This window comes from Erythrolamprus reginae, chromosome 3 (genome assembly GCF_031021105.1).
Source record: "Erythrolamprus reginae isolate rEryReg1 chromosome 3, rEryReg1.hap1, whole genome shotgun sequence".
NCBI lineage: Eukaryota > Metazoa > Chordata > Lepidosauria > Squamata > Dipsadidae > Erythrolamprus > Erythrolamprus reginae.
This window is the reverse complement of record NC_091952.1, coordinates 153,234,909-153,261,451: the sequence shown is the minus strand read 5'-3', so window position 1 is coordinate 153,261,451 and position 26,543 is coordinate 153,234,909. Positions and strand designations below refer to the sequence as shown.

The window sequence follows — 26,543 nt, the reverse complement described above, 5'->3', positions numbered from 1 at the left end:
CAAGTAAACTGTGCCTCATATCTCTATAGTCACTACCCAGATTTTACTGTACATATTAAACAAAGGGACTCCTATAGTAGATGCCATGATGGAAATTCAACATCTTGTCTCTCTTATTTAGATCAAACTATTTTTAATTCTTCTATCCTTGACAAATTAGTTGCAAATCAAAGTCCAACTTTTAACTGTTCTCTGAAATGCATTTTCAAATCAAGGTTAATGTGTGAAACTTCCACTAAATTGATTCTTCTCAGAAATAGAATCTGAAGTTGAGAAATACTATAAATGGTGTGGATGTATAAATAACATTTATAAATAAATGTAATGAATAAATGTTATTAATAAATAACATTTATTTCTATACAGTTGTGGAGAAAACAAACATAATTGACAGGATTAAGATAACCAGATGTCTCTCATATTACCAATTACATTTCTAATTAAAATTTAAAACAAACCATTTTCATGTAGATCACATAACATTTGCATTGCAAGTCATTTAACCAAGCAATTATATTTTGCAGTTTTCCAACATTAGCCAAATAAATGTGTAGTCTTAATAATTTTTTCAAGGTATTTCATGACAATATTTCTTCCCTTTAATAATTTAAATTCTGCTGTATATAAATAAGTAAAAGTAAAATGAAAGCTTCGGAGTGACCAAAATTGTCAATTAATGTTGGATCCAGGCTAAATTAGATACTTTGGTCCCATAATTAATGTTAAATTAGTCACTGTTTATTTGTTCTATTAATCTGAGTGGGATTTAAAATGACTACTTTAGACTGGAAATCAACTTATTTTCAGTAAACAATCCTAATAATCTAAAACCTGATATTTGAGAATTGAATCCCAGTAGATTTCAGTAACTCTAGTGGGGAAAATACACATGCATATTCAGCACTATTGAAAGCAAAATCTTTTGGCAATAAAGTCACTACAGTATTAAGCATATTCAAATCTCATTCAAGTCAGTGGCCTTAAGCATGCACAGCTAGGCACAAAATAGCAGCCCTACTTCCTTTCCCCCACCATTTCTTAATGTGGGACAAAAGACCCCACAGGAAGTCTTATGATTGTTCTCAAGTTTTCTTTTTTTGAGAAGTAGAAAGCAATTCCGTAGATTAGATGTAACAATTTTATGGGAGTCAATGGGGATTGGTCTTGAAAAGAACATGTAGCACAGCAGTGCTATTAAGGTTCATGCCACAATCTAAACAGTTTTTTAAACTTGCATTTTGAACATGCTTAAAAATATATTTCACATGAAATATAAACATTATTTAATAAACACAGCATCCCAATTTATAAAAAGACTCATTATAAAACATTTAAGCCCCTGCACCAAAACAAAACATGGCAATTGGGCTGTTACAATTTCCTTACCAGTAGTGTTTGAACTGATCTTCCTTTATGAATCTTTGAGATCTTTGCTTTCTGTCTGCCTTTTGCTTCAGACCACTCTTCATTATGGTTTATATTGTTATAGAATGAAAAAGGTCTAGAGTCTCCCTGCCGAAGTATCATTGGCACAATAGTGTGTCATGCACCTATGTATTTACATTATTTTAAAAACATGTAATGACTTTTCATCTTAGAAAAAAGATCCCATTTAATGGAATTAAGAAATTCCAACTACAGGATTGAACAAAAGCATTTTGCTGTGTACCAAAAAAAAATCAATTCCCCATACTACAGAATACTATTTGCTGCATGTACTTAGTTGACTTATGCTATTTTTTTTTTAAGTTACATGCTTTGCATCTAGGACCAGTTTAGAATGGTTTGAAATATACCATTGAGAGTACATATCTTCATATGGTTGCTGCCACAATTATGTTCATATAAGAAGCATAGCTGACATAGTTAAAAAAAATGAAATGCCCACATCAGGAAATACAGTACAAAATAAGGGACACAATCCAGCCAACCAAATATTTTTAATCCTTATGATTTCAAAGAGTGAGTGAGGAATGTACCCTCCCTAAAAATCATAAAAAGGCTGGAACATGCCAAGGATTGGTCCAAAACCTCATACAGAAAGGTTTGAAGGTGAAGGGCAGGTCCTTGTCAGTTTATTACCTTTTCACAATCATTCACAATACGTTCCTCTTGTTCATAAGTTGAAGAGCTGATTTTAAGTGCACACTCCTTAATGTCGGCTGTTGGAGGGTTCAAGACATTAAGCATCATGGATACAAATATTTATGCAGAAATTGTCAAAGCAATTCAAAATGTTAACCACCTGGCAGAAATATTGGCAGCCTTGTTGAACCCCAAATAATATATTTTTTTAAAAAATCCGACGGTAATCATAACATATTTTGGCAATGCAGATGATACAATGTCCATGACATTCTGTCCCAAGCTCTGAAGAATACTCTTTTGCTCCATCTCTTTTTAAAAGTCAAACCACATATGCAGCCAGCATCAATCCAAAGAATTTTTTAGTAATATCTTCAATTATTCTTTGTGGGGTTTTCTTTTCAGCTTCTCTTCATAGGATTCTCCATATTCATTCACTCTGCTCTTATCCACAGGATAAAGCCTTGGGGTTAAAAAGAAATTGTGACATTTTCTTAATCAAGTCTTTTCATGCGACTATTTTTTGCTATTTTTAATGCATATATATAGTGGTACCTCTACTTAAGAACTTAATTCGTTCCATGACCAGGTTCTTAAGTAGAAACGTTCTTTAGTAGAAACAATGGTTCCGGGAGGAGGTTCGTAAGGTGAAAAGTTCGTAAGACGAAACAATGTTTCCCATAGGAAACAATGTAAAACCGATTAATGTGTGCAAGCCAAAATTAAAAAAATGTGTGCAAGCCAAAAAAAAAATTGCAAAAACGGCGCTCCCCTGGGTGCCACCGCCCGGCTGTCACCTTCTAAAACAGCCGGAACCAATTAAGTTCGTAAGACAAGGTATCACTGTATCTATAAACAATAATGCTAGAGACATAAGTTAACAACTTTTCTTTCCCTTCATTCATTAATTCATGTTATATGCCAAATATTCTCCATGAAACGTGGACTCCAGGAAGGACGTCTTCGTGACATCAAAGCTCCGCCCCTGGAATTCCCTATTGGGATTCCCCACCTCTGTTTGAGCCTCCCGACCGGCCGACAGCTCCATGGCTGTTTCGGAAGGTGACAGACAGGCGGCGGTGCTTCTCGGTGTTCTCCTGAACCCGAACTTTGGCCGAACTTCCGAGTTCGGCATTTGCGGCGCGGGGTTCGTAAGGCGAAAAAAGTTCGTAAGAAGAGGCAAAAAATTTCCGAACCCCGGGTTCGTATTTCAAAAAGTTCGTATCATGAGGGGTTCGTATCACAAGGTACTACTGTATTTATATTTAAACGATGGTGCCCAAAGTGGAGTTGATTCAATGTAAAAACAGAAATGGCAATAAAGGTGTTTATTAGGAATTTTTAAAAAAATCTAAAAACATATTTCAGAAGACTAAATGTCAGCTAGACTGTTCAGGATATGTATGAAAATAGGAACTGTATATTACAGCTGTATGTTACACTTTGCTGAATGATGATAATGAACGGGAGAAATTGTGCAACATTTGAATGAGTAATTATTTGATAGCATCAAAAACAGATATGAAAATAAAAAGAATGAGAGAAAGAGATGAAAGAAACTACAATATACAATCATATTTTTCTCAACTACGCATGATATACAAGGCATATCTATATTTTCTAGTGGCAGAAGAACTAACCATCTAACTAATGAGAGAAAATTTAAAAGAAAAAAAACATACCATCTTTGGTAAAGGTACACCAAGAACACTACGTCATCTCTAAAGCAAGCCAGCCGATGAGATGTTGGCATTGTAATAATAAATGCAAAAATATCATCAATGAATGTGTTGAACGCCTGTTAAGTAATAGACAAGAGGATGCAGCTTGTTTAATGGCATATAAATAATGTGTTATTTAAAATAACAAAATTTTCAAGCAAATCAACTGTTTTTGATGACATAATAATTAAACAGAGTAGCTAAAGTGAAGGTAAAAAGAATGTCATTTTAAGATTATAGACAGAATCCTTCTCTCACGTAATGAAAACGTATGTTAAATCTAGAAAAAGTAAAACTCATATGCAACATCCAAATGATTTTGTAACTTGTTAAAAAAATATCCTTTGTATGACAGGTTACCCATCTCATGACTCAACAAACTGATTCTAGCAATTAATAGACTCATTCAACTTGCTAGCCATAATGGTTAACGCACTGTTCTTACATGTCATGTAAACACCAGCTTGAGATTCCTGTGAATATGGCCAAAGGCTCATTATATTCTAAGCTGATTTTCCTATGAATCTTATATCTAAATGTAGTTATTAGAATAGAATGGAAGGGTTTCTCCTAAAGTCTACCACCATTTCTATGGTTTTGTGTGTGTTCAGTTCCAGATTGTTCTGTTTGCCCCACAAGGCAAGTTGTTTAACCTTCCATCTATATGCAATTTCATCATTGTCTTGAATAAGACCAATCACTGCTGTATCATCTGCAAACTTCAGTAGCTTAACAGGTGGATTGTTTGAGATGCAATCATTGGTATATATAGAGAGAAGTGGTGAAAGCACACAGCCTGGGGGGAGGGGGGTATGCTAATTGTACAAGTATTTGATGTGATTTTGCCTAGCTTCACTTGCTACTTCCTGTCTGTTAGAAAGCTTGTGATCCATTTACAAGTATATTCAGGTATCGCTAACTGATTTAGTTTAGCTAGAAGAATGTGTGGTATGGTTGTATTGAATACTGAACTAAAGTCTACAAAGACAACCCTTGTGTAGGTCTTTGGAGATTCAAGTTGTTGTAGGATGTAATGCAGAGCCATATTAGATGTAATGCAGAGCATCATCTGTTGATCTATTTGCTCTGTATGCAATTGCAGGGGGTCTAGCAGTGGATCCATGATGGTTTTCAAGTGGGACATCACTACCCTTTCAAAGCTTTCATAACTACAGATGTTAGAACAACTGGTCTTTCGTCATTCAGTTCCTTGATGGAGGGCTTCTTCGTCACTGGGATGATACTGGAGTGTTTGAAGCAAGAAGGAACATGGCATATCTCTAGTGATTTGTTGAAGATTTGGGTGAAGATGGGGGCTAACACAGACTTTTAAGCAAGAAGGAGTTATCTTGTCTGTGCCTGGTGCTTTTCCTAGCTTCTTCTTTTCCTAGATCACCAGGGTTTGTGAACCCAATGGAATGGGGTCAGTTGTAGAAGGTTTGGCTGTTGGTGTGTCTGGGATGGAGGTTGTGTAGGCTGTAATTTCCTTTCAAGCGTGCAGTAGAACACGTTCAGGTCATCTGCCAATGGCTGATTTCCTTCAGCTTGGAAAGAAGGTTTGCCATAAACTAGCGATGTTAGTTAGTGAACAAGAATAATAAGAGTGTCCCAAATATTTGTTTCAAAGCAGGTTATTGGTTTTACAATGAATATAAGACTTGATGGTTCTCTATACAAACTACACTATCAGAGTTATTACCCAATAATGCCGTTGAATATTTTTCAGGTAATTCCAGATTGGCAAAATTCCAACTGTAGCTTCATTATCAAGCAATAATTAATGGCTCAGCAGAATAAATCTTAAGTTGCAAAATTAACTTACTTTGTATGTGAATGCTTTCCATGGCAAATGTGCAACAGATTTCATCTGGAAAGAAAGCAAGGTCATAAAACATATATTTAAAAAACTGAAGGCTGGTTTAAATAACATGATACAATACTGGGTTCAATTATTAGTTACCTTATAATTTACAAAAAGCTGTGGCAACATAAATAGAAATCCAAAAGCATACACTCCTGTTGGAGGAAAAAAAAATCACATTTTTGGTATGATAGGAAAAAAACCAAATATCCATTTTTATTTCTTCCTACTTGCAATTTAATATTGAGTTTTTATTTCAATTTAGGCTGTCACCCTCCCTTATACTTAGCTGATTCTAGAAATTTGAAATGTTTGATTCATATTCTTTTGGATAAATGCAGAAGCCTACAAAATTTTAATTACAGATGTGTTATATTAATATTTGAGGAAATAGGTTGGAATGGGAAATCAATGAAATAGAAAATTCCCAGACAAAGTTAATGGCAAATTATTTATTTGGGGTATGTGTGTGTGTGTGTGTGTGTGTGAGAGAGAGAGAGAGAGAGAGAGAGAGAGACAGAGAGAGACAGAGAGAGAGAGAGAGAGAGAGAGAGACAGACAGACAGACAGACAGACAGACAGACAGACAGACAGACAGAAGACAGTGGTGGAGCAAGCGCCATCCATGCCATGTATGTGTCTGTATACATCAGAAATTCAGATTGATTTGAAATAGACTATTTTACAATAAATTAGCATAAAGTACAGCTAAGAAATAGAAAAAGTAGCCTGCTTTGTTCTACTGCTTGCAAATTTAAAACTGAAATTACAGGAGCAAGATCTCAGCTTTACTTTACCTTTTTTAATTTGATCATACTACCAGCCTAATATATTGTAGACTGTTAATGCAAATAAATGAAACAGCTTGTTTTTAGCACACATATCCTTTCTTTTTTCAGATCTATCTTAGCTGCTATTCCACTAGACCAGGGGTAGGCAAAGTTGGCTCTTCTATGACTTGTGGACTTCAACTCCCAGAATTCCTGAGCTAATCATGCTAGCTCAGGAATTTTGGGAGTTGAAGTCCACATGTCATAGAAGAGCCAACTTTGCCTACCCCTGCACTAGACCATCCCTGGACTTAATATTGGAATTGATCTAAATCAAGGTAGATTATAACTGTGATCCCTCCTCCCCTAAAAATGCTCTGAAGCAGCGGTCCCCAAACTATGGCCCGCGGGCCGGATGCGGCCCAACGAGGTCTTTTAACCGGCCCGTGGCAAGCTCACGAGATTTTACTGGTCGATAAAATAAGCTCCCGAATCTCCTGTCAACTCACCGCGGTCGGCTGCTCAGCGAGGAGAAGGTGGAGAGGCAAGGGGGCGGGGACGAAAGCGGGCCTGCAATTGGCTCCTTCCTTTGTCGCCTTTAGGGAGAGAACCTGTTGCTGCCCTATGGCAGAGCAGCAACAGTTCCTCTCCCTAAAGGCGAGAAAGAAATTGGCCAATTGCAGGCCCGCTTTCCTCCCCGCCCCCTTGCCTCTCCACCTCCTCCTCCCCTCCTCCTCCGCGGTGAGTGGACGCGAAATTCATGAAAAGGCGATTGGCAATTGAAAAACTGTCCACTGAAAGTCACAGCTAAGTGCACCATGGCTAAGTTTGTGTGTGGGGGGGAGGCGGCTGCTTGAAAACCCCTGACCTCCATCGCCTCCCCCCCACGGCACAAGGCGAGCACACCTCGCCGCTGACACAGGCGGCGGGGACTGCCCTGTCCCCCTGTCCCCCCTGCGCAAAACTACGCAGCCCCAGATCGCTCGCTTCTCCAGCCAGGCTTTGCTGGCTGATGCAGGAAAGGAAAGCGTCACATTTAAAAAGCACGCCACTTTCTGGGACTGCGGCGCCGTGGTGGCCTTCAAGCGCGGCCCTTCGCGGCGCCCCACCACCCGTTCCTGCAGGAAGAGATCGGGCACTTTACCGGGAGGTGGAGGCGGCTGGGTGCCGGGGAGGGCGAAGGAGTGGACGCACCTCTAAGCTGCAGAGCGGAACGGGGGTGGAAATCAGCGGCAGAGTCCGGTGCTGGGGCCATGCGGGACCGCTCATCCAGGTGCGCGTGGACCGGCAAGCCTGGATGAGCGGTCCCGCATGGCCCCAGGCCCCCAACGCCGGACTCCGCCGCTGATTTCCACCCCCGTTCCGCTCTGCAGCTGAGAGGCGCGTCCACTCCTTCGCCCTCCCCCGCACCCAGCCGCCTCCACCTCCCGGTAAAGTGCCCGATCTCTTCCTGCAGGAACGGGTGGTGGGGCGCCGCGAAGGGCCGCGCTTGAAGGCCACCACGGCGCCGCAGTCCCAGAAAGTGGCGTGCTTTTTAAATGTGACGCTTTCCTTTCCTGCATCAGCCAGCAAAGCCGGGCAGTCGGCTTTGCTGGCTGGAGAAGCGAGCGATCTGGGGTTGTGTAGTTTTGCGCAGGGGGGACAGGGGGACAGGGCAGTCCCCGCCGCCTGTGTCAGCGGCGAGGTGTGCTCGCCTTGTGCCGTGGGGGGGAGGCGATGGAGGTCAGGGGTTTTCAAGCAGCCGCCTCCCCCACACACAGAGATAAGGGAGAGAAAGAAAGAGAGGGACAGAGAGAAAGAAAGAGGGACAGAGAGAAAGAAAGAGAGGGACAGAGAGAAAGAAAGAGAGGGACAGAGAGAAAGAAAGAGACAGAGAGAAATAAAGAGGGACAGAGAGTAAGAAAGAGAGGGACAGAGAGAAAGAAAGAGGGACAGAGAAAAAGAGAGGGACAGAGAGAAAGAAAGAGAGGGACAGAGAGAAAGAAAGAGAGGGACAGAGAGAAAGAAAGAGAGGGACAGAGAGAAAGAAAGAGACAGAGAGAAATAAAGAGGGACAGAGAGAAAGATAGAGGGACAGAGAGAAAGAAAGAGGGACAGAGAAAGAAAGAGAGGGACAGAGAAAAAGAAAGAGAGGGACAGAGAAAAAGAAAGAGGGACAGAGAAAAAGAAAGAGAGGGAGAGAGAGAAAGAAAGAGGGACAGAGAAAGGGAGAGAGAGAAAGAGAAAGAAAGGTAGAGAGAAAGAGGGAGAGAGAAAGAGAGTGAGTGAGAGAAAGAGAAGAGAGAGAGAAAGAAAGAGAGAGGGGGAGAGAAAGAGGGAAAGATAGAGAGGGAGAGAGAAAGGAAGAGGAGAGATAGAAAGGGAGAGAGAGAGAAAGGAGGAGACAGAGAGAGGGAGAGAGAAAGAGGGAGAGATATAAAGAGAGTGAGTGAGAGAAAGAGAGAAGAGAGAGAAAGAAAGAGAGAGGACAGAGAGAAAGAGAGAGAACTAGAAAGACAGAAGGACAGAGAGAAAGGGAGAGAGAGAGAAAGAGGAAGAATAAATATTAAATATTGTATTTGTTCCCATTTTGTTTTTTACTTTAAATAATGTATGTGCAGTGTGCATAGGGATTTGTTCACACGTTTTTTTAATAGTCCGGCCCTCCAACAGTCTGAGGGACAGTGAACTGGCCCCCTGTGTAAAAAGTCTGGGGACCCCTGCTCTGAAGCAATGTACAATACCAAGTTTAGCTGTTCATATAGCTACCCACTCCCCAAAATATTACGCCTTAGCAATGTCTTTTGAAAATACTTTTAAAGAACTAGACTCTAAGAAAAGCAGTAAAATGTATACTTACCATTGACGAAACTATTAATTAACCATGAATACCAGCTTAAAAGAAAAAGAAAAGGAAAGCATTATTTTCATTACTGATCAATTAAAAAATACAACAATTAACACGAGTCTAGCCTCGTTCCAGTTTTTCTGTGGACTTCATATAAAGCACATGCTAATCAAATTATTTATATAGAAAGTCAAGTACAATATTAATAATATATAAAAGTATGATATATTACTACCTCCCACCACTTTAGCCAAAGTATTTACATACTACAAAGAGAGAATGATAAATCAAAGCAAATGAGAACAAAAATTAAAAATAAATTAAAATTAATATAGAACTATTTATGTTCATATTTATATATTGGTAGCCTTAGTCATCTGTATTAATGATAGATGGTATCTAAGAAAGAAAAAGGCATCTCAATTTTTTAAAAAAAAACCTTCAAATTTTTATACATTTAACATCAGATACAATTAATTGAAAAAATTGCTGATGATTAATGGAATTTAGATTTAAACCAGAAAAGTCTTTAAAAGTTGCAACGAATATTGAGCAAATGTCGCACAAGCAGACTTTATGCTTATTAGCAGTTCACCAATGCTTATTCCTGTAAAGATCATTTTCTGATTTGGCAGCTTCAGAAGAGAAATTGTAGAATCTGCTATCGATTTTTGATATACAGACTTGGAAGGCTTTGATCAGAAAAGGCAATGGAGAGAATCCATTTAATTCTGAGAAAGAAGCATGATTTATAAGAGGATAGCTGTTGGAAATACACATTTTTGAACGTTACAGCACTTTCTATTTATACTACCAAAAAAGGTAACATATATCTTATTATGCCTTAGATTATTAAAATAATGTACATCAGCTTACCTTTTATACTTGATATTCAACAAAGAATAAACTGCACCTCCAATACACAATGGATAGAGCAAATATGACAAATATTTCATAGCCTAAAAGAGAGGAAACCCCCCATAAATTTTCATTCTTTTTTCAAATGGCCTCATGGATCATTCCCCTTTTATCATTATAACACTACTTTTATAGAATAATTTGCTATCCTGAGAGGTAAAGGCTGATGCACCTTTGGATTCTAAGATCCAAACATTCAATGAACTACATCAAAGTAAAAGCTGGGCAAAGAGAACCCCCATTGGAATAAAACCTAAGCATTTCAGCCAGCGCTTCCATCTCGGTATAATGATGGAAGTAAATTTCAATATAAAAGACCAAGGCAGAATACCATTATTTAGAATTTAACAAACAACAACAATTTCTATGCAGTATTAAATATTTAAATGTATCAAAGCTTTTGCCCACAGAACCAAAATTAGAAGGAAAAGACCATCATTTTTCAAGCAGATATATTTTTATAAAGAAATAACATGAATCAAATTTAGTATCTGTGCTGGTCTTAACCACAATTTTTTAAAGTATAGGTCTTTGGCATAAAAATTTCACAAATCAGTAAGCTAAAAATGATACCAAATTTAGGTTTATTTTACCTGAGTATCATATTCCTCAGTTTTCTTCTCAGACTCAGTAAATGCCCCAAACTATACAGAATAAAAGAAGTAATCAGCATAAATAATTTTATTTATGATCCCAGACCAATAAAACCCAAATATAAAATTTAAAATAGAGGGGAAAAAGTAAACAAACCTAAAATAGCTAAAAATCTATCCTGCAAGCCAGAACTACTGTTGGAAATTTGGCAATCTTTAAAGTGGTTATCTAAGTTATGTCTTGCAGAAGGCATACTGTTAGTTCTTGATCAGAAAGATTTCCTATCATTGGATTTATGAGTGCCAGCCGCCATGGGTGGCACAACGGTTAGTGTAATAACACATGGATTACTAATTCAATTTGAGCAGAAACATATATCATTATTGTACAGAAGACTTGTATATTTGCCTGCAGTCTTAATAATAGGCAGTTGTATCAATTTGAGGTTCATTAAGTCTTTAGCTGAGTAATCAGTGTAAAGATTTAATTCCAAAGTGCTAGGTGGTATAATTACAGATCTCACTTTGTACAGATTAAACACACTGCCACATGCAACCTCTTTCATTCTGAAGAGGGACAAATTTTGCATGCACTCACACACTTTGGATTTCCACCTGGTTAGATTTAAGTATGTGTTTGTGTGCAGTGTCTGGGTATGTGTGTATATATGTATGTATGTATATATACGGTATGTATATGTATATATATATGTGTGTGTGTGTATATATATATGCCCCCCACACACACACAGAGAGAGAGAGAGAGAGAAGGGGAGGGAGGGAGAGAGAAGCTTAATACTTTACAGCCTGCAGTATATTTAAATCCATCCAGATAAAAATCCACATATTTTAAAAAAATGAAATACCTTTATTGCTGGTGTCAGACCATTCCATTCAATTGTCATTTTCAATGCTTTCTTCACTTTCCAAAGCTAGAGTATAAAACATGATTTTAATATTTTAATGTATTGTATTACAAATTTACTTGTCTCAATGTATAAGCTGATTATGATATTTAATTCTAACGATGCCTGAATTCTTTGGCATTGACATTTAATTCTAATATTTCTTAATTACCTTTTGGAAAGAACATGAGTTGTCTCTGTTATGACCGCCTAACAGAGAAATTATATATTCAGCTTTTTCTATATACAGTACTGTATTTTTCGGAGTGTAAGATGCAACTTTCCCTCATGTAAAAGTGGGTGAAAATTTAGGTGTGTCCTATAGACCAAATACAGGTGGTTTAGGCCCCCAGAACCCTCAGCACATCGCATTTTTGTCCTCCCTGGCCTGCAGAAGTACACTAGAGCGCTCTGCACGTCATTTTTATGAAAAAAAGAGCCTGTTTTCAGCAAAAATGTGCCCGTTTTTGGCCTGTAGAGTGCTTTTGAGGTCTGAGGAGGGTGAAAATGTGATGCATGGAGGGCTAGGGAGCCTCAAAACAGGCCAGTTTTTGGCTAGAGCAGGACGGTTTTGGATGACAACAGGCAATACAGAACACTGCAGAGTGCTGGGGGGGGGGGGCTGTGAGGGCAAAAATGTGGCATGCAGAGGCCAAAAACTATTTTTTTCCTGTTTTCCTCCTGTAAAATTAGATGCATCTTATAGTCTGATGGGTCTTATTGTCTAAAGATTATGGTATGTGGTTCTACAATAAAATGGAATGTATGATGTTCAACCTTTAATAGGAGTACTATGATAGTGCACAAGACTTCATTCACCCCAAAAGCAAAAACTTTACATATCAATTCAATCATATTTAACTAACATATGCTAAAATTAATATTTGTGTGTATGGTGTATAAGTGTGTCTGTATACACACACACTATATATATAGCTCTAAGGTTCATATAAATAGGCAAACCTCAACAGAATGGGAAAAGATACCAAATAAATGATTCAGTCTTTCAGATAACTAATATATTATATATATATTTATATATTTATTAGATTTGTACGCCGCCCCTCTCCTCAGACTCGCACCCCCCTTAATACTAAAGATTCAGGAAAAAAAATCTAGCAAAGAATATGCCTCAATTATACCTTTAATTTTAAAAAGCCCTTAAGAAAGTGAAGATACAACTAACAGTTTGTGAGTAATTGATGCTAGAAATCCCAATAATGATAAAATAGAATCTCTTTGCTCTTGTATTGCTCTTCCTTTCTCTATAGGAGCAGGAAGACAGAATTATGCAGAATTATGCAGAAATGACAGCACCTACTAAAGCAAATAAGGATAAATATGCAAATAGAAGTCATGTACCCCATCAAACAAATCAAATAACTGATCTCAGTCAATTTTTTTCAAATCTCAGGACAGAATAATTAACATATTATTCAACTAATTTCCATCATAATTAGTTCAATTTACGAATCAATTTAGAATACAAATCACTTGCAACTAAGCTGGTTCTGACCTATTAAAATGAATTCAATCATGACAGTTTAAATCCTTGCATTCTTACTAAGCTGCTTTGAGAAGTCATCTGTCTGTGCTTATACTGTATGTATTACATGTAGAGATAAATAACAGCCCACCTCAATCACTGCTCCAATACCAGCTGGAATCAGCACCAATAAGCTTGTTTGTTCATCCAACAGAAACAGAAATATGATCACAGTGCTGAAACATCGCCAGAGTACTGCATGAAAAGAATTCATTAAAAAAATTACATTGCACAATACATTTTGGGGAAAAAAATCTGGATACATTTGAGAAAAATATCTACTTATTTTGAAAAATAACTTAAATTGGAATCATAAATACAAATCATTTTGTTAAACGATGGTTCTCTAAACAAAACAACCACATTGCACAATATACTAAGCCAGTTTGCAAACAATAACGGGCTTATCTTTAAACAATATTCAAAACTAAAACTTATTTGGCTAGCAGAATCAAACCTAAAAGTTTATAATTCTACATATCTACAGAGAACCAACTAACAGTATTCAGTATATAGCATTCTTTAAAACTAGAATAATAATAAGCACTGAACAGAATGTTAAAATTTGGACCACATCTTAGAGCAGAAACTTGTAATGCAACTGAAATTTGTTTTTGCCCATTGTATTTCTTGTTTTTGACATGTTGGCTAACCCAGACTTTAAAGATGTATTCTTCTAGCAAGTTTTTCCATTTCTAGGAGATACAGAAAGCAGTGCTTCAGGGACTAGTAGCAGGGAGGATGGCTACAATGAGGTCACTGCGTTGGAGATGAACCAATAATTCCCACATAAATAATGATGGTATTCGATAGTTTACCTGAGAATTTGCCTGATATTGCTGACCACTTAGGAATGACAGTAATGAAAAATACAACCCTAATGAACAGGATTTGCCATTCCCACAGTGGACTGTATTATAATTTTAGAAGCAGTGTAAAATTCTGCTTTCAATAAGCATGTATAACATTGAAAGCCTACATAATTCCTTAGGAAAACAATGGACCGGAGAGAGACTTTTTCACAATAATCTTTCAGTATGTTCTCTGCAACAGCACAAAGAAAGCAGATCAGGACCATGGCATGATATTTTCTGTGGGGGCCCTGTTGCTTTAGAACATTCTAGTCTCTGAAGCCTATTCAGTGATATCCGGAAGTACTAGAAAAATCAAATATTGTTTGAACAAGTTTTAATTAATAGGATTAATGGAATCTTATCTAACCATTGCTATAATCCTTCATATAGGGCCCTGCTTTTACAAGGTTTAAAACATAAAATTTTGTTTACATTTTTTATCGTTATATTTTCTTGGTATAAATGGCTGTGTGCATTGCAAGGAAAATAGCAAGGAAGCATGTAGGTAAATCTGCTATGTACCTGCTTTTGTAGACATGCCAATCATACTCTTCTTTTTCTTCCAGAAGCTGATGTCGTTTTTGAATGCAAGGAAATCAAACAGAAGCTGCAAATACAAAATATCACCATATTATTAACACAGTTATTACTATTTTAAAAAACTAACATAATAACACTTTTAGAGCTGGCCCAACCTTACATCTTACTACAGTTTTATACCTGCTCAGATATAGTTGATAATACTTGAGGATGCTTAAAGAAGGAAAACAGTTTCTGTTACCCAACTCTCAATTTTACCTTTTATATTTTTTCTTTTACCATAATATAAAGGGGGGAATGTATTTCAACCTGTTTTTTACATCCAAATTCAATATTCTAGCTATTCATTACACCAGTGTTTCCCAACCTTGGCAACTTGAAGTCCAGATATCTTCAAGTTGGAAACACTGCATTAAACTATATAGCATGAAACATATTCTTGAATTAGACCAGACTTATTTTAAATAGGAGCCTGATATACATACTAGTATATATAAAGAAGTATTTTGTTATACATCAGTAGAATTTTATATTATCTAGATGCATATCAGTATTGTTATTATTGTCTAAAACTGCTTACATGGAAAGCTGCCACGAAAAATGTCAAAGCAAGAAAATAGAGGTTTGTATCTACAAATATTCCCTTTACTTCATCAGCATCTTTTTCTGAAAAACCTAGAAGAATAAACAGAATACATATCTGATCATTAAGATGAAACAGATGGTCTTGGAAATGTATGTTAAATTTTAAATATGAAATATTTACTATTTTGTAAATACTAAAATAATTCTTGCAAAGTTTTATTAAACACAGGGAGTACATTAATATGCAGTCTTAGGCAAAAAATAAAGCTTCAACAGCATTTATTTATGCCTTTCCTATCTGAAGATTGACTTTGTCCATAAATAGTTTCACTGTGAATGTAAGCAGGTGAAAGAAAGCTGGGAGAAGCTTTATAGAGCTTCTCAAGTTCCAATTTATTTTCATAATATTGAATCATAAATCCAAAATACAAGTAGTCCTTGGATTACAACAGCAAATGGAACTGGGACTAATGGAATTAAGCAAAACGGTGGTAAAGCACAATGTCATATAACTGAATTGTCTAGTGATGGCAATCCGGACAATTCTGGTTGTGTAACCCCAACATACATGGGTCATTCAATGGAGTCCCAAGTAAGGAGAGCATATGTGTCCTGGGAGGGTAGAGGGTTGCCGTAGTGGGGTTGGGGAGAATGGCACAAGCTGCACCTGAGTCAGGGAGACCCCGGGACACCTGGAGCCGACTGCATGCAAGTCAAAGGAGGTTGGGGGAGGATTTGGGAAGCCAATCACATGCTGTGTACAAGTTGAAGGAGGGTGAAGACTACATGGGGGTGGTGCTGCAGGTGGGAATGACTTACTGGAGCCACTTGCAATTTTTCCTGTCAGCTTCCCTATTGACTTGGCTTGTGAGAAGCCAGCGGGGAAAGTTACAAAAAGTGACATTGTAATTGCCAGCTGGGCACCTAAATGGATCATAGATCATGATCCATGATTGCAGGGTTGCTGTAATGACTGGAATTTCAGGGACTGGTTGTATGTCTTTTCAGCACTATTTTAACCTTGGATAGTTACTGAATGAATGGATATAACCTGAGGACAATACCCAGGTTCAAATCCTGGTAAGGGTATGGCTAGCTGATGAAAGCAAAATATATGTGGAATTCCTAATCAAAACCAGTCTATCAAAGAGTCCACTGTACTTCCATGAATAATCCAGAAATAGAGGCTTACCAAATTGCTGTAGAGAATAAACAGCGTCTTGCATATGAATCCAAAAACGCAATTTTCCCAATGATATTTTATCATATGACACTGTAAGTGGAAGTTCTGTTGTTGAACGGTTTATAATCTGCATTAGGTTAAAATATGTCACAAGATTAATAATAAACTGGATATTACTGAAATACGTTTTACCGGTATTAACAGTTAATAAAAGTGGCTAAGTTATAATTATACTTTTTTTCAAAATATTCAAAAGAAAAACATTACTATTCATAAATGTTCCTCCATAATATTTATGAAATCAGTGTCACCTAAGTGTTATTTTGCAAATAATTATTGTATCATTTCTGATAGAAATTATATTTAAATTATATAAACTTCACCAAAGACATCTAAGATAACAATTAAATATAAAGAACAATTCATTGTATTTTGTAAAAATTCTTCCATCCATCCACGCACCCATTCATTTAGCTGCCAACTCATGCATAGCTTTCAGGGATTAAAACAATTTAAAATAATACACACATGGCCATGCCATTTGGAATCCACAAGAGTAATAATGTGTTCAGATTCAGCAATAACCTCACATATATAAGCTCTTGCCCAGTGCCTTAGAAAAGAGATAGGATGGGGGTGTTCTTTTGAATGACAGCAGAGCCAGGACTGGACAGATCTTGGGGTTCAGGGGAGACAGGTAATAGATAAGGTGAGAACTCTACCATGATTTGCTAAAGTAATGTTTACTGAAACCATTTTTCCATCAAGAAAATTTATGTTTTGAACTTTTTCACTTAGAAAAAGCACAGCTACTGGGAATATTGGTAGGAAATCGTGAAATTAACGTAGGGATAGTCTTTCATCTCCCTCTCATATAAATGACTGCAGCACAAGCCAAAACTAATCAAAGTTCTGACAAGGTACATAAACACATTATGGAATTTATTGGTCAGGGACTACAAAGAAATATTTTCATTCACATACCAGTGTTGTGGTACTTGTCAACAAATGGCAATAAGGTACCAACAATGATTAGCTTTCCCATATATAATGTTAAAGAAAATTATAAAAAATCCTGTTACCCTCAAATGCTGTTGCCAAGTTTTCACTTAACATTTGGACTAGTTATGATACGGTAGTAGCGCACTTAATTAGGCTCAGATTTTATAAATTTATATGTTTATATTCATAAAGTTTATTTTACATATATTCTGCTGTACAAAAGAAACATTAACTCTAAAATAGTTTCACTGACATTATAGGATCAGTGACATTATAGGATCATTATAGGTTCAGTGTGAGAAGCAGAGTATTATTGGGATTATGGATACTGAATTATAAGAAATTATTTAGAAAAATTAAGTTTGTATATGGTAACAGCAGCAAAGTTGGTATATGGACAAAATGAAATGGCAGAACTACCATTAGATCAGGGAGAAAATAAGTGCTTTTTAAGAACAAAAATCCTTTTATTTATTTTTTGTTAATTGAAGAAAAAAGTAAAATGATTTATGGATTTTAATGATTGCAAAATATGAGAATTAAATATTGTCTAAAGGAATTTCTGGAGGAGATAAATAGGAGGGGAGATGATGGATTTATCAAAATATATTGAAGGAAAGGTCAGAAGTTGTTTTTTTTTATAACTTATTTTCTTTCCTTGCACTCCTTTTTAGATGTCACTTTACTTTTTATAAAATACTCAGTAAAGATAAAGAGAGAAGCAGACTATTTAATTAAAAAAAACACAATTGTTACTTACCATTAAATCTTTTACTCTGTTACTCAGCTGATCAATAAATAATATTGGAAGATAATGTACTGTCTTGCCCAATTGTATTCTGCATTTAAAAATATTTATTATAAATGCATCAGTTTTGACACAAAGAATTCCATCCTAAATAAATAATTTTACAATATGTGTCTTTCAGAAACAGGTGTTCTAGCATATATTGTGCAAGACAAGTCTTGGATTGAACATATACAGATAGCCCTCACAAACTGGTCATTTGTTCGGGTTCAGAGTTACAACAATGCTGAGTAAGCAGATTGATAACTGGTCCCTAAAGATGCAGCTGTCACTGCACTTTCATTGGTGGTTTCTGATGAGCAGTCAATGGGGAAGTCAGCAGGAAGTTGCAAGTTGTGGTCATGTGATGTCTTATTGACCTATTGTGATTCATGTAATGACTGCAGCTAGAATTGAGCCAGCCACCATGGTAAGCTGGGTGTGGTCATGTGATTGTTAATTTTATGAAAAGGTTGCTGGTCCCAATTGTGGTTAATGAGGCCCACCTGTACTTAGTTTTTCATTTTTGGACCAAAAAAAGGAATTTTATATATGGATCAGTATATAAGGAAAGTAGACATCTCCTATACATCCTAAATTTGTATCTCAGAACTGCAGCATAGGTAAATGTCATTGAGACCACAAAACAAAAAACAAACAGTCAGATAGGTTTCTGATACTAGAGGTTATGAATATGGCAATGGGGTCTGAGAGACAGCTGTTTTCTTAAGAGATCTGATTTTAAGTTACTTGTTCAACATATCATCTTCCAAGCAAGCTTCACATAGTTTAGTATGGAATAAACTCAGAGTTTACACTGTGATGCAATCAATTTTTATATATCTCCCAACTTCTTTCATGATGCTCAAGGCAACATACAAGTGATTATTCTTTCTTTTTTTTTAAGAAACCACCAACATCTGAAATAGTTTAGAGGAAAAATATGTCATGCCCAAGGTTGTTTGAAATCTGGAAAGCTTAATAACTAATGAAAGGTTTGAATATCAATCCTTATGGCTGCATAAATAATATAGAATTATCTTATTACTATGCTAGGCAGTAGTAGTTTAGGTTAACTTCAAAGACTCCAAATGCAATACAATTGTTTTCTAAGACTAAGTCATTTGTTAAAAGCAAGCTGAAAATGAAAAATGTATTGCAATAGCAGCATATCCTAACTTAGGTATCTTCTGGGTTCACATATCTGGAGACTGTCAAAGTTAGGAAGGCTGCACTATTTTCTTTTGATTGTAACTTTGCACACAGGTTACAGTGAGAAGCATCTTGGAGTCTGGAGAAACAAAAATATGGCCCTCAGTGGCAAAATATTATTTGCCCCTGTTGCAAAACATCCCATGATATTAAACATTATTCTTTATTCTATGTGGACTTTACCAGAAGCAAAATCAATTATTAGCTTACATTTTCATATATCTGTGTACATCAGCGGGGAGAGAGGATCCATCAAAGACAAAATCTTCCACCATAACATTTAAGGTCAACCTAGACCTCCAGTGTGACACGGGCTCATCTAGGGCATAGTTCTGCTTTTTTTCTGTTTCAATTTGCTATTAAGAAAAAAAAATGGAAACAAGATTTTGCATGATTTCAACAGAATAAAACTATTGTTTTAGTTAAATCACTTATCACTAAATATCTCCTTGCATCTTTCTTCTAGACAAGTATTACATTTGAGGTAATCCAAGTAACAGAGGAATCACTTTACAAACTTCTGCAAAGAGAGAAAAGCTCAAATTATTTTTTTTAAAAAAATCTAAATAAAGTGGATATTGAATTGGCAGGTTCAGGATAGATGTGAGATATTTTGTTAATATTAAAGAAAGCATACAGTATTTTTAAAATCGAATACAGAAAGAAAATGACAGGAACTACTGTGGTATTTCACAGAAAAGCAAACATCTCTATCCTGTTTTGAACAGTTCATGATCTAAGCAAGGCCATTTGTAGCTTTTTAATTAAACAACACCCAAATTCCTACTGACAATACATAATTTTATTTCATTTGTTGATCATTTAGATTTCAGACACTACCCACTCCCAACAGGGGAAAATAATCTCACCTGGGTGATAGGTTCTCCTGTAAGAAGATTGATTTCCTCTGGTTTAGGTACCATGTACGTAGTGAGAGGGCTTACTATATGCACTTGCTTGCCATCATGCCAAGGCAGAATTCCAGCATGATGAAGAAATATGTAGGCGTATAATGTCCCATTATTTCTTGTTTTCTTTGGTACAGAAACATTAACAGTTCTAAAAAATAAAATATAGTTTATAAAAATGCTTCAGATTGGTCATAGAGATAGGGTACATTCATATCTGTTTAATTCCAAAAGTGAGTTATTAGCATTTGAAATGTCACCAATAGACTTTTCTTCATTATTTGAAAACTTTCACAATTAGGGCTGAAGTAATTTAAAGATGATGCTAAAATAACAAGCATAATCTAGTTTAGATTTTAATTAGGCATCAGTGGAAGCTGGGCAGCATATAAATGTAATAAATAATAATAGTAATGTCGCATAACGCCCCAGATTTAATTTTCTATCTGAAAGGCAAAAAGTTTAGATAGTGGATGTAGCAGTATCTGGAGACATTTTCATTGACAAAATCAGTCAGTTTGCAAAAGGCAGCTTTATTTGGAACAGTTCACATCCTATGACGATGCCTTTAACACCATCAAAGAATAACATCTGACTACAGTGGTACCTCTACTTAAGAACGCCTCTACTTAAGAACTTTTCTAGATAAGAACCAGGTGTTCAAGATTTTTTTGCCTCTACTTAAGAACCATTTTCTACTTAAGAACCCAAGCCCAGAAAAATTTCCCAGGAAATTTGAGAGCGGCATGAAGGCCCGGCCAGTTTCCTGCCATTTTCCCTTTAATCCCGGCCATCTGGGCTGCCAGAGGAGCCTTTTGGTGGCACTTAAGGAGGCTTTCGCAGTCCAGAGCAAATGAAGCATTTTCCTTTCTCTGGGCACTTGGTCAAAGAATAAACCTCTGCTAGCGCCCAGAGAAAAGAAACGCTCCCTTCGCTCTGGGCAGCCAAGGAGTCACCACAGCGAAGGAAAGGCGTTGGCTACGAAGCGAGCGAGCGAGAGATGGGAAGCCTTCAGCATGGGAAGGAAGAGGCAGCAGGTAGCAGCAGCAGCAGCCAGTGTATGGGAGGCAGTGTATGGGAGGCAGCCTTGCACCGGGTGTATTGGAGATGCGTGCTCCTCCTCGCTGCCTCAGAGTCCCTCTTTTTTTTTTTAAGCCTTAAAGTTTTGGATTTTTTTGATTCCCCTCCCCTCACCTTCTTCCTTCGGCATTGACTCTCCTCCTCCTCTTCTTCCTCCTCCTCCTCCCCCCACCCAAATTCCAAGCTTTTATTTCTTTTCTAATGTGTTTGCATGCATTATTTACTTTTTCCTATGGGAAAAAAATGCTTCTACTTAAGAATGTTTCTACTTAAGAACCTGGTCATAGAATGAATTAAGTTCTTAAGTAGAGGTACCACTGTATTCCAGGTCCTTGGGAAGGACTCAATAAATAGATAGAAATGCCACATCCGGACTAAATATCTGGCTGACTATGAAACAAACCATAATAAATTGGAATATTTTGAAATCACTAGAATTTCAATTGGGTGGATTCCAAATGGGTGACTTTGGGCCAGTCACACTCTCTTAGACCATCTTAACTCACAGGGTTGTTGTGGGAAAAACAGAAGGTGCAAGGAATATTAGATATGCTTGCCATTTGAGTTATTTTTACAAATAACAGCGAAATTAGAAATGAATATGTATGTATGTATGTACGTATGCACGCACACACACACACCATATTTGATAAAAGCACAAAACTATTTACAATTCATACAGAAGCAACTTCATGCCTTTTAATGGAGTGGAAAAGCTTATGCCTTCTAATAACTTGTTGGAAAAAGTGCTACTAAATTCGTTTTGACTTTTTTGCCAACATAGATTCTCTCCCTACAACATCTATACATTTTTTTGCAGTCCAGTAAACACTCTGGTCATGGGTTATTACTATCATCTCCATTTTATTTAAGACTCTACAGGTCCAACAAAAAATTAAACTGATTTTCATATAAATGAGAAAAGAATAGACGGGAGTGAAAAAAATAGCTACTTTCACTTTTGAAAGAGACAACAGCAATGAGCTTTTGTGATTTCTGTTAAAGTCTACACTGCATAAGAAGCACTACTTCTCATTTTGTTTCTTGCCTAAGGAATAGAAGTGAAAAACATTATATCCATCCCATATGATACAGAATTACAGCAAAATAAGAGTTAGCAATAATAAACATAAACTTTTTTATTTTATAGAAAGTTTAAGCAAAATACAGTATGTATAAATCCAGAAAAACATATAGATAAGCTTAGAATTATACTTTAAACACACTTACTTTGAAGTAAACCTTATTAACATCAATTAGGCTTACTTCTCATACATGTGATTAAAACTTAAAGGTCAGATTGATCTGATATCTTGTAAGCTTATACTTTTTTTTGTAATAAAAAGAAAAACAAACAAATATATGACCTGAATTGTTTTCATGAAATATACTGTCTAATGGGTAATAGGTATTTCTATAATGATTTAAACAAATGTTAATACAGTCATTAATATAAATAGGGACCATAAGTAATTTACTAAAATTTGATATCTTTTGTAAAGAGATCTTTTGTAAAAACTGAACAAATTAATTCAAATTACCTTTCAAATTTAGTTTCAACATCAAAATTGTCCACATTCAAAACCAGGTCGATGTTATTTTCAGTGCCTATGTTTGAGCGTGTAGTTGTATAAACACTTAGCTGAAACAGAAGAAAGACCATTAATAATTGCTGTTTTGCTGGATGGCTTAAAGATTCCTGCCTTAATCATTCTCATTTCCTCATTCGTGCTACCACTCTTCTCTCTCCCTTCCTCAAAAATGGTTTAGTCAAACTGAAAAAAATTAGATATAAAAAATGCATCCAACTTCCTTCTCCCTACTCATTTCAGTCAATTTGTATGCCTCATCAAGATGAAAGGAACCCATTACAATAGTCAATTCACTGTAGTTTGGCAAGGACTTAACGAGTTTCCTGTATGTTTCTACAGCAGATATAGGGTGATTGACAAGTAAATCATAATATGCTGCACCTGTAACAATCTTCCTGGAAGGGCGCAAATTGTACACCCTGTTAGTGCTTACCAAAATTTGGTACTCTCTCTAGATTTGATAGAGGAGCAACTGCTGTAGATTGGAAGTGAATATATTTAGTACAGTACACCAATACATGCCGATATCAGAGGTGGGCTGCTAAGGTGGATGTGTGCTTGCCCCTGTGGCTCTGAGTGCTAGTGGAGGTCCAGCACAATTATGCTACTGCACCTGGGCAGGTAGCAAAATTGTGTGCAAACATGCAGGTACGCTATATAGCACTCAGAGCCACAGGAGTGAGCACACGTCACTGTTCCACCTTAGCAGCCCACCTCGGGCCATATAATACATCTACTTTTTGTTTACTGAACATATAAAGTTCATATTAATGGACCAATAAAGAGCAGGGAAGAACGCTAAGTCCTTGACTTATGATCACAAGTAAGTCCAAAATTTCTGTTGTTAAGCAAGACAGTTAAGTGAATATTGCTCCATTTTATGACTTTTCTTGCCACAGTAAAGTCAATTATTAACACGATTGCTAAGTGAATCTGCTTCCTCATTGACTTTGCTTATCAGAAGGTTGACCCTGGGATACTACAATTGTCACAAATATGAGGTAGTTGCCACATTGATCATGTGACTTGGGGGGCTGCAACAGTCATAAGTGGGGAAAATGGTCATAAGTCACTTTTTTAATACAGTTGTAACTTCAAACACACTCAATGAACTGTTGTAAATCAAGGACTACATGTACTCCTATAAGCTACAATTTTATATCAAATATATATTTCTTATATATGCACCAGCTCAGGAAGCTCAAACTGCCCAAGGAGCTGCTGATTCAGTTCTACAGAGGAATCATTGAGTCTGTCATCTGCACCTCTATAACTGTCTGGTTTGGTGCTGCAACCCAACAGGACCGACACAGACTTCAGAGGATAATCAGAATTGCAGAAAAAACAATTGCTGCCAATCTGCCTTCCATTGAGGACCTGTATACTGCACGAGTCAAAAAGAGGGCGGGTAAAATATTTACTGACCCCTCGCATCCTGGACACAAATTGTTTCAACTCCTACCCTCAAAACGTCGCTACAGAGTACTGCACACCAAGACAACTAGACACAAGAACAGTTTTTTCCCGAACGCCATCACTCTACTAAACAAATAATTCCCTCAAAACTGTCAGACTTTCTTCTAAATCTGCACTTCCATTCTACTAGTTTTTCTCATCATTCCTATCACCCTTTTCCTCCCATGTTGACTGTATGACTGTAACTTGTTGCTTATATCCGAAGATTTTTATTAATATTGCTTCTTCATTGCTTATTTGACCCCTATGACAATCATTAAGTGTTGTATCACATGATTCTTGACAAATGTATATTTTATTTTATGTACGTTGAGAGCATATGCACCAAGACAAATTCCTTGTGTGTCCAATCACACTTGGCCAATAAAAATTCTATTCTATTCTATTCTATTCTATATTCTTTATATTATATATGTATATATATATATTTCTTAATATGTAAGAATATAAATATATATATTTATATATATATATATATATATATGTGAATGATGAGGCAGCAGCCATCTCGATCACCGGAACATAAAACTTTAATAAAACAACTTAGCTTTCGTTAGCGTGCTGCTAACTTCGTCAGAGTATTAAAATGCCATGGGAGACAATCACATTTATAAAGCATTACTCAGTCTGCTCATAGCCCGCGTCACTGGGCCACACCCTTCCCTCCCCTCTGCAGCAAGCCTAATTGTAGGCTTAATCATGCTGGTTAAAGGGGAGGGAAGGGTGTGGCCCAGTGACGCGGGCTATGAGCAGACTGAGTAATGCTTTATAAATGTGATTGTCTCCCATGGCATTTTAATACTCTGACGAAGTTAGCAGCACGCTAACGAAAGCTAAGTTGTTTTATTAAAGTTTTATGTTCCGGTGATCGAGATGGCTGCTGCCTCATCATTCACACATATACCTGGAACTCGCATTTTTAGGACTATTCTTGATATATATATATATATGTATGTATGTATGTATGTATGTATGTATGTATGTATGTATATATATGTATATGTATGTATGTATGTATGTATGTATGTATGTATGTATGTATGTATGTAGATTGTTCTGAGTTCGGGTTTTGCCCTGTGTAATATTTTGCATGTTTATGCGAACAATCTACATCTACTCCTTGCAGCCGTTTCCAGAAAAATCCTAGCAACATAAAATGTGGACAGAACTGGGCAAAATAGAAAAAAGCAGTACTCTGCCCTATTGGAAAAAGGAAGGGGGAAAAAGGCAACATCGTATGAAACCCTATGGCAAATACAAGGAGGCACAATTCCCCCATACAAGAGGCTAAGGAAAAGTAAAAAGAAGCTATTTTCCTGGCTAGAAATGGTAGGACCAATTCATCGCAGAACAAGGATCATCTGGGCAAGGTGGTGACATTAACATTGCCCTATGAGATAATCTGCCTACTTTAATGCCTCTTGGGATCAGGGGAAACGAGACTGGGTTAAATAATCTATAAAATACTATGGCAAGGCCTTTCCCAATTGCAAATTCAATTGCAATTGAAAGGGGCTTTTTGCTTTAGAAATTTCAATCGCAGCATTGATCTTCCATGTTCACTACAGCAAAAATCCACCCTGTCAAAGTTCACCTGTCAAAGTTCACCTGCATCTCAGACCGAAGGGGGGGGGGTTATGCCCCACCCCAATCAGGAAGCGCCACTGGCGTCGTTGCCAACAATTACCGCTCATCTGTACCTACTTAGGACTCAGGTGGGGAGAAGGGAGGGGGTTGCTCACCTGGAGCTTGGGCCGCCGCGCCAGGTAAGGCTGGATACAGCCGTCGTTGTTGCCACCTTCGCCTTCGTGGATGGCAGCGAGGCAGGGCCGGGTATGGACGATGCCGTACATCACCCAGCAGGTGTGTGCCACGTAGACGGCAAAGAGCCCCACCGCCAGCCCCGTCAGCGAGCTGCGCCTCGGCAGCATCGCTCCCCAAGACCAGCGCCGCGGCCGCCACCGGCATCGACCACCCACGGAGAGCAGCGCACGACACCGAGCGCTCCGACTCCCGGGGCCGTTGCCCGAGACGAGCGCGATAACCTCCCCGGACGCTTCGCTTCTTCGGATCTCCCTTCTTTCGACAACGGAAACGG

The 26,543-nt window shown here is 37.2% G+C and overlaps 1 protein-coding gene across 1 annotated transcript; it reads right to left on the bottom strand.

The window, feature by feature from the left end:
* Positions 1 to 333: 333 nt before the first annotated feature.
* CLPTM1L (CLPTM1 like) lies at positions 334 to 26,543 on the bottom strand. The gene is made up of 17 exons (XM_070747044.1): positions 26,188 to 26,543; positions 22,919 to 23,019; positions 20,259 to 20,448; positions 19,600 to 19,745; positions 18,151 to 18,229; positions 16,398 to 16,515; positions 15,201 to 15,295; positions 14,603 to 14,687; positions 13,318 to 13,421; positions 11,642 to 11,707; positions 10,776 to 10,826; positions 10,141 to 10,223; positions 9,277 to 9,311; positions 5,767 to 5,822; positions 5,629 to 5,673; positions 3,768 to 3,883; positions 334 to 2,548 (listed from the first exon to the last, which is right to left on the bottom strand). The coding sequence occupies exons 1-17, from the start codon at positions 26,374 to 26,376 to the stop codon at positions 2,464 to 2,466; spliced, it is 1,644 nt and encodes a 547-aa protein (XP_070603145.1). The 5' UTR covers positions 26,377 to 26,543; the 3' UTR covers positions 334 to 2,463.

Excerpts from the sequence above, each read along its gene's own strand:
- CLPTM1L (XM_070747044.1), bottom strand. The coding sequence starts at position 26,376 with ATGCTGCCGAGGCGCAGCTCGCTGACGGGGCTGGCGGTGGGGCTCTTT. Across the intron at positions 23,020-26,187 it reads CGCGGCGGCCCAAGCTCCAG|CTAAGTGTTTATACAACTAC; the intron begins GTGAGCAACCCC and ends CTTCTGTTTCAG. Across the intron at positions 3,884-5,628 it reads GGAAAGCATTCACATACAAA|GCGTTCAACACATTCATTGA; the intron begins GTAAGTTAATTT and ends ATTACTTAACAG.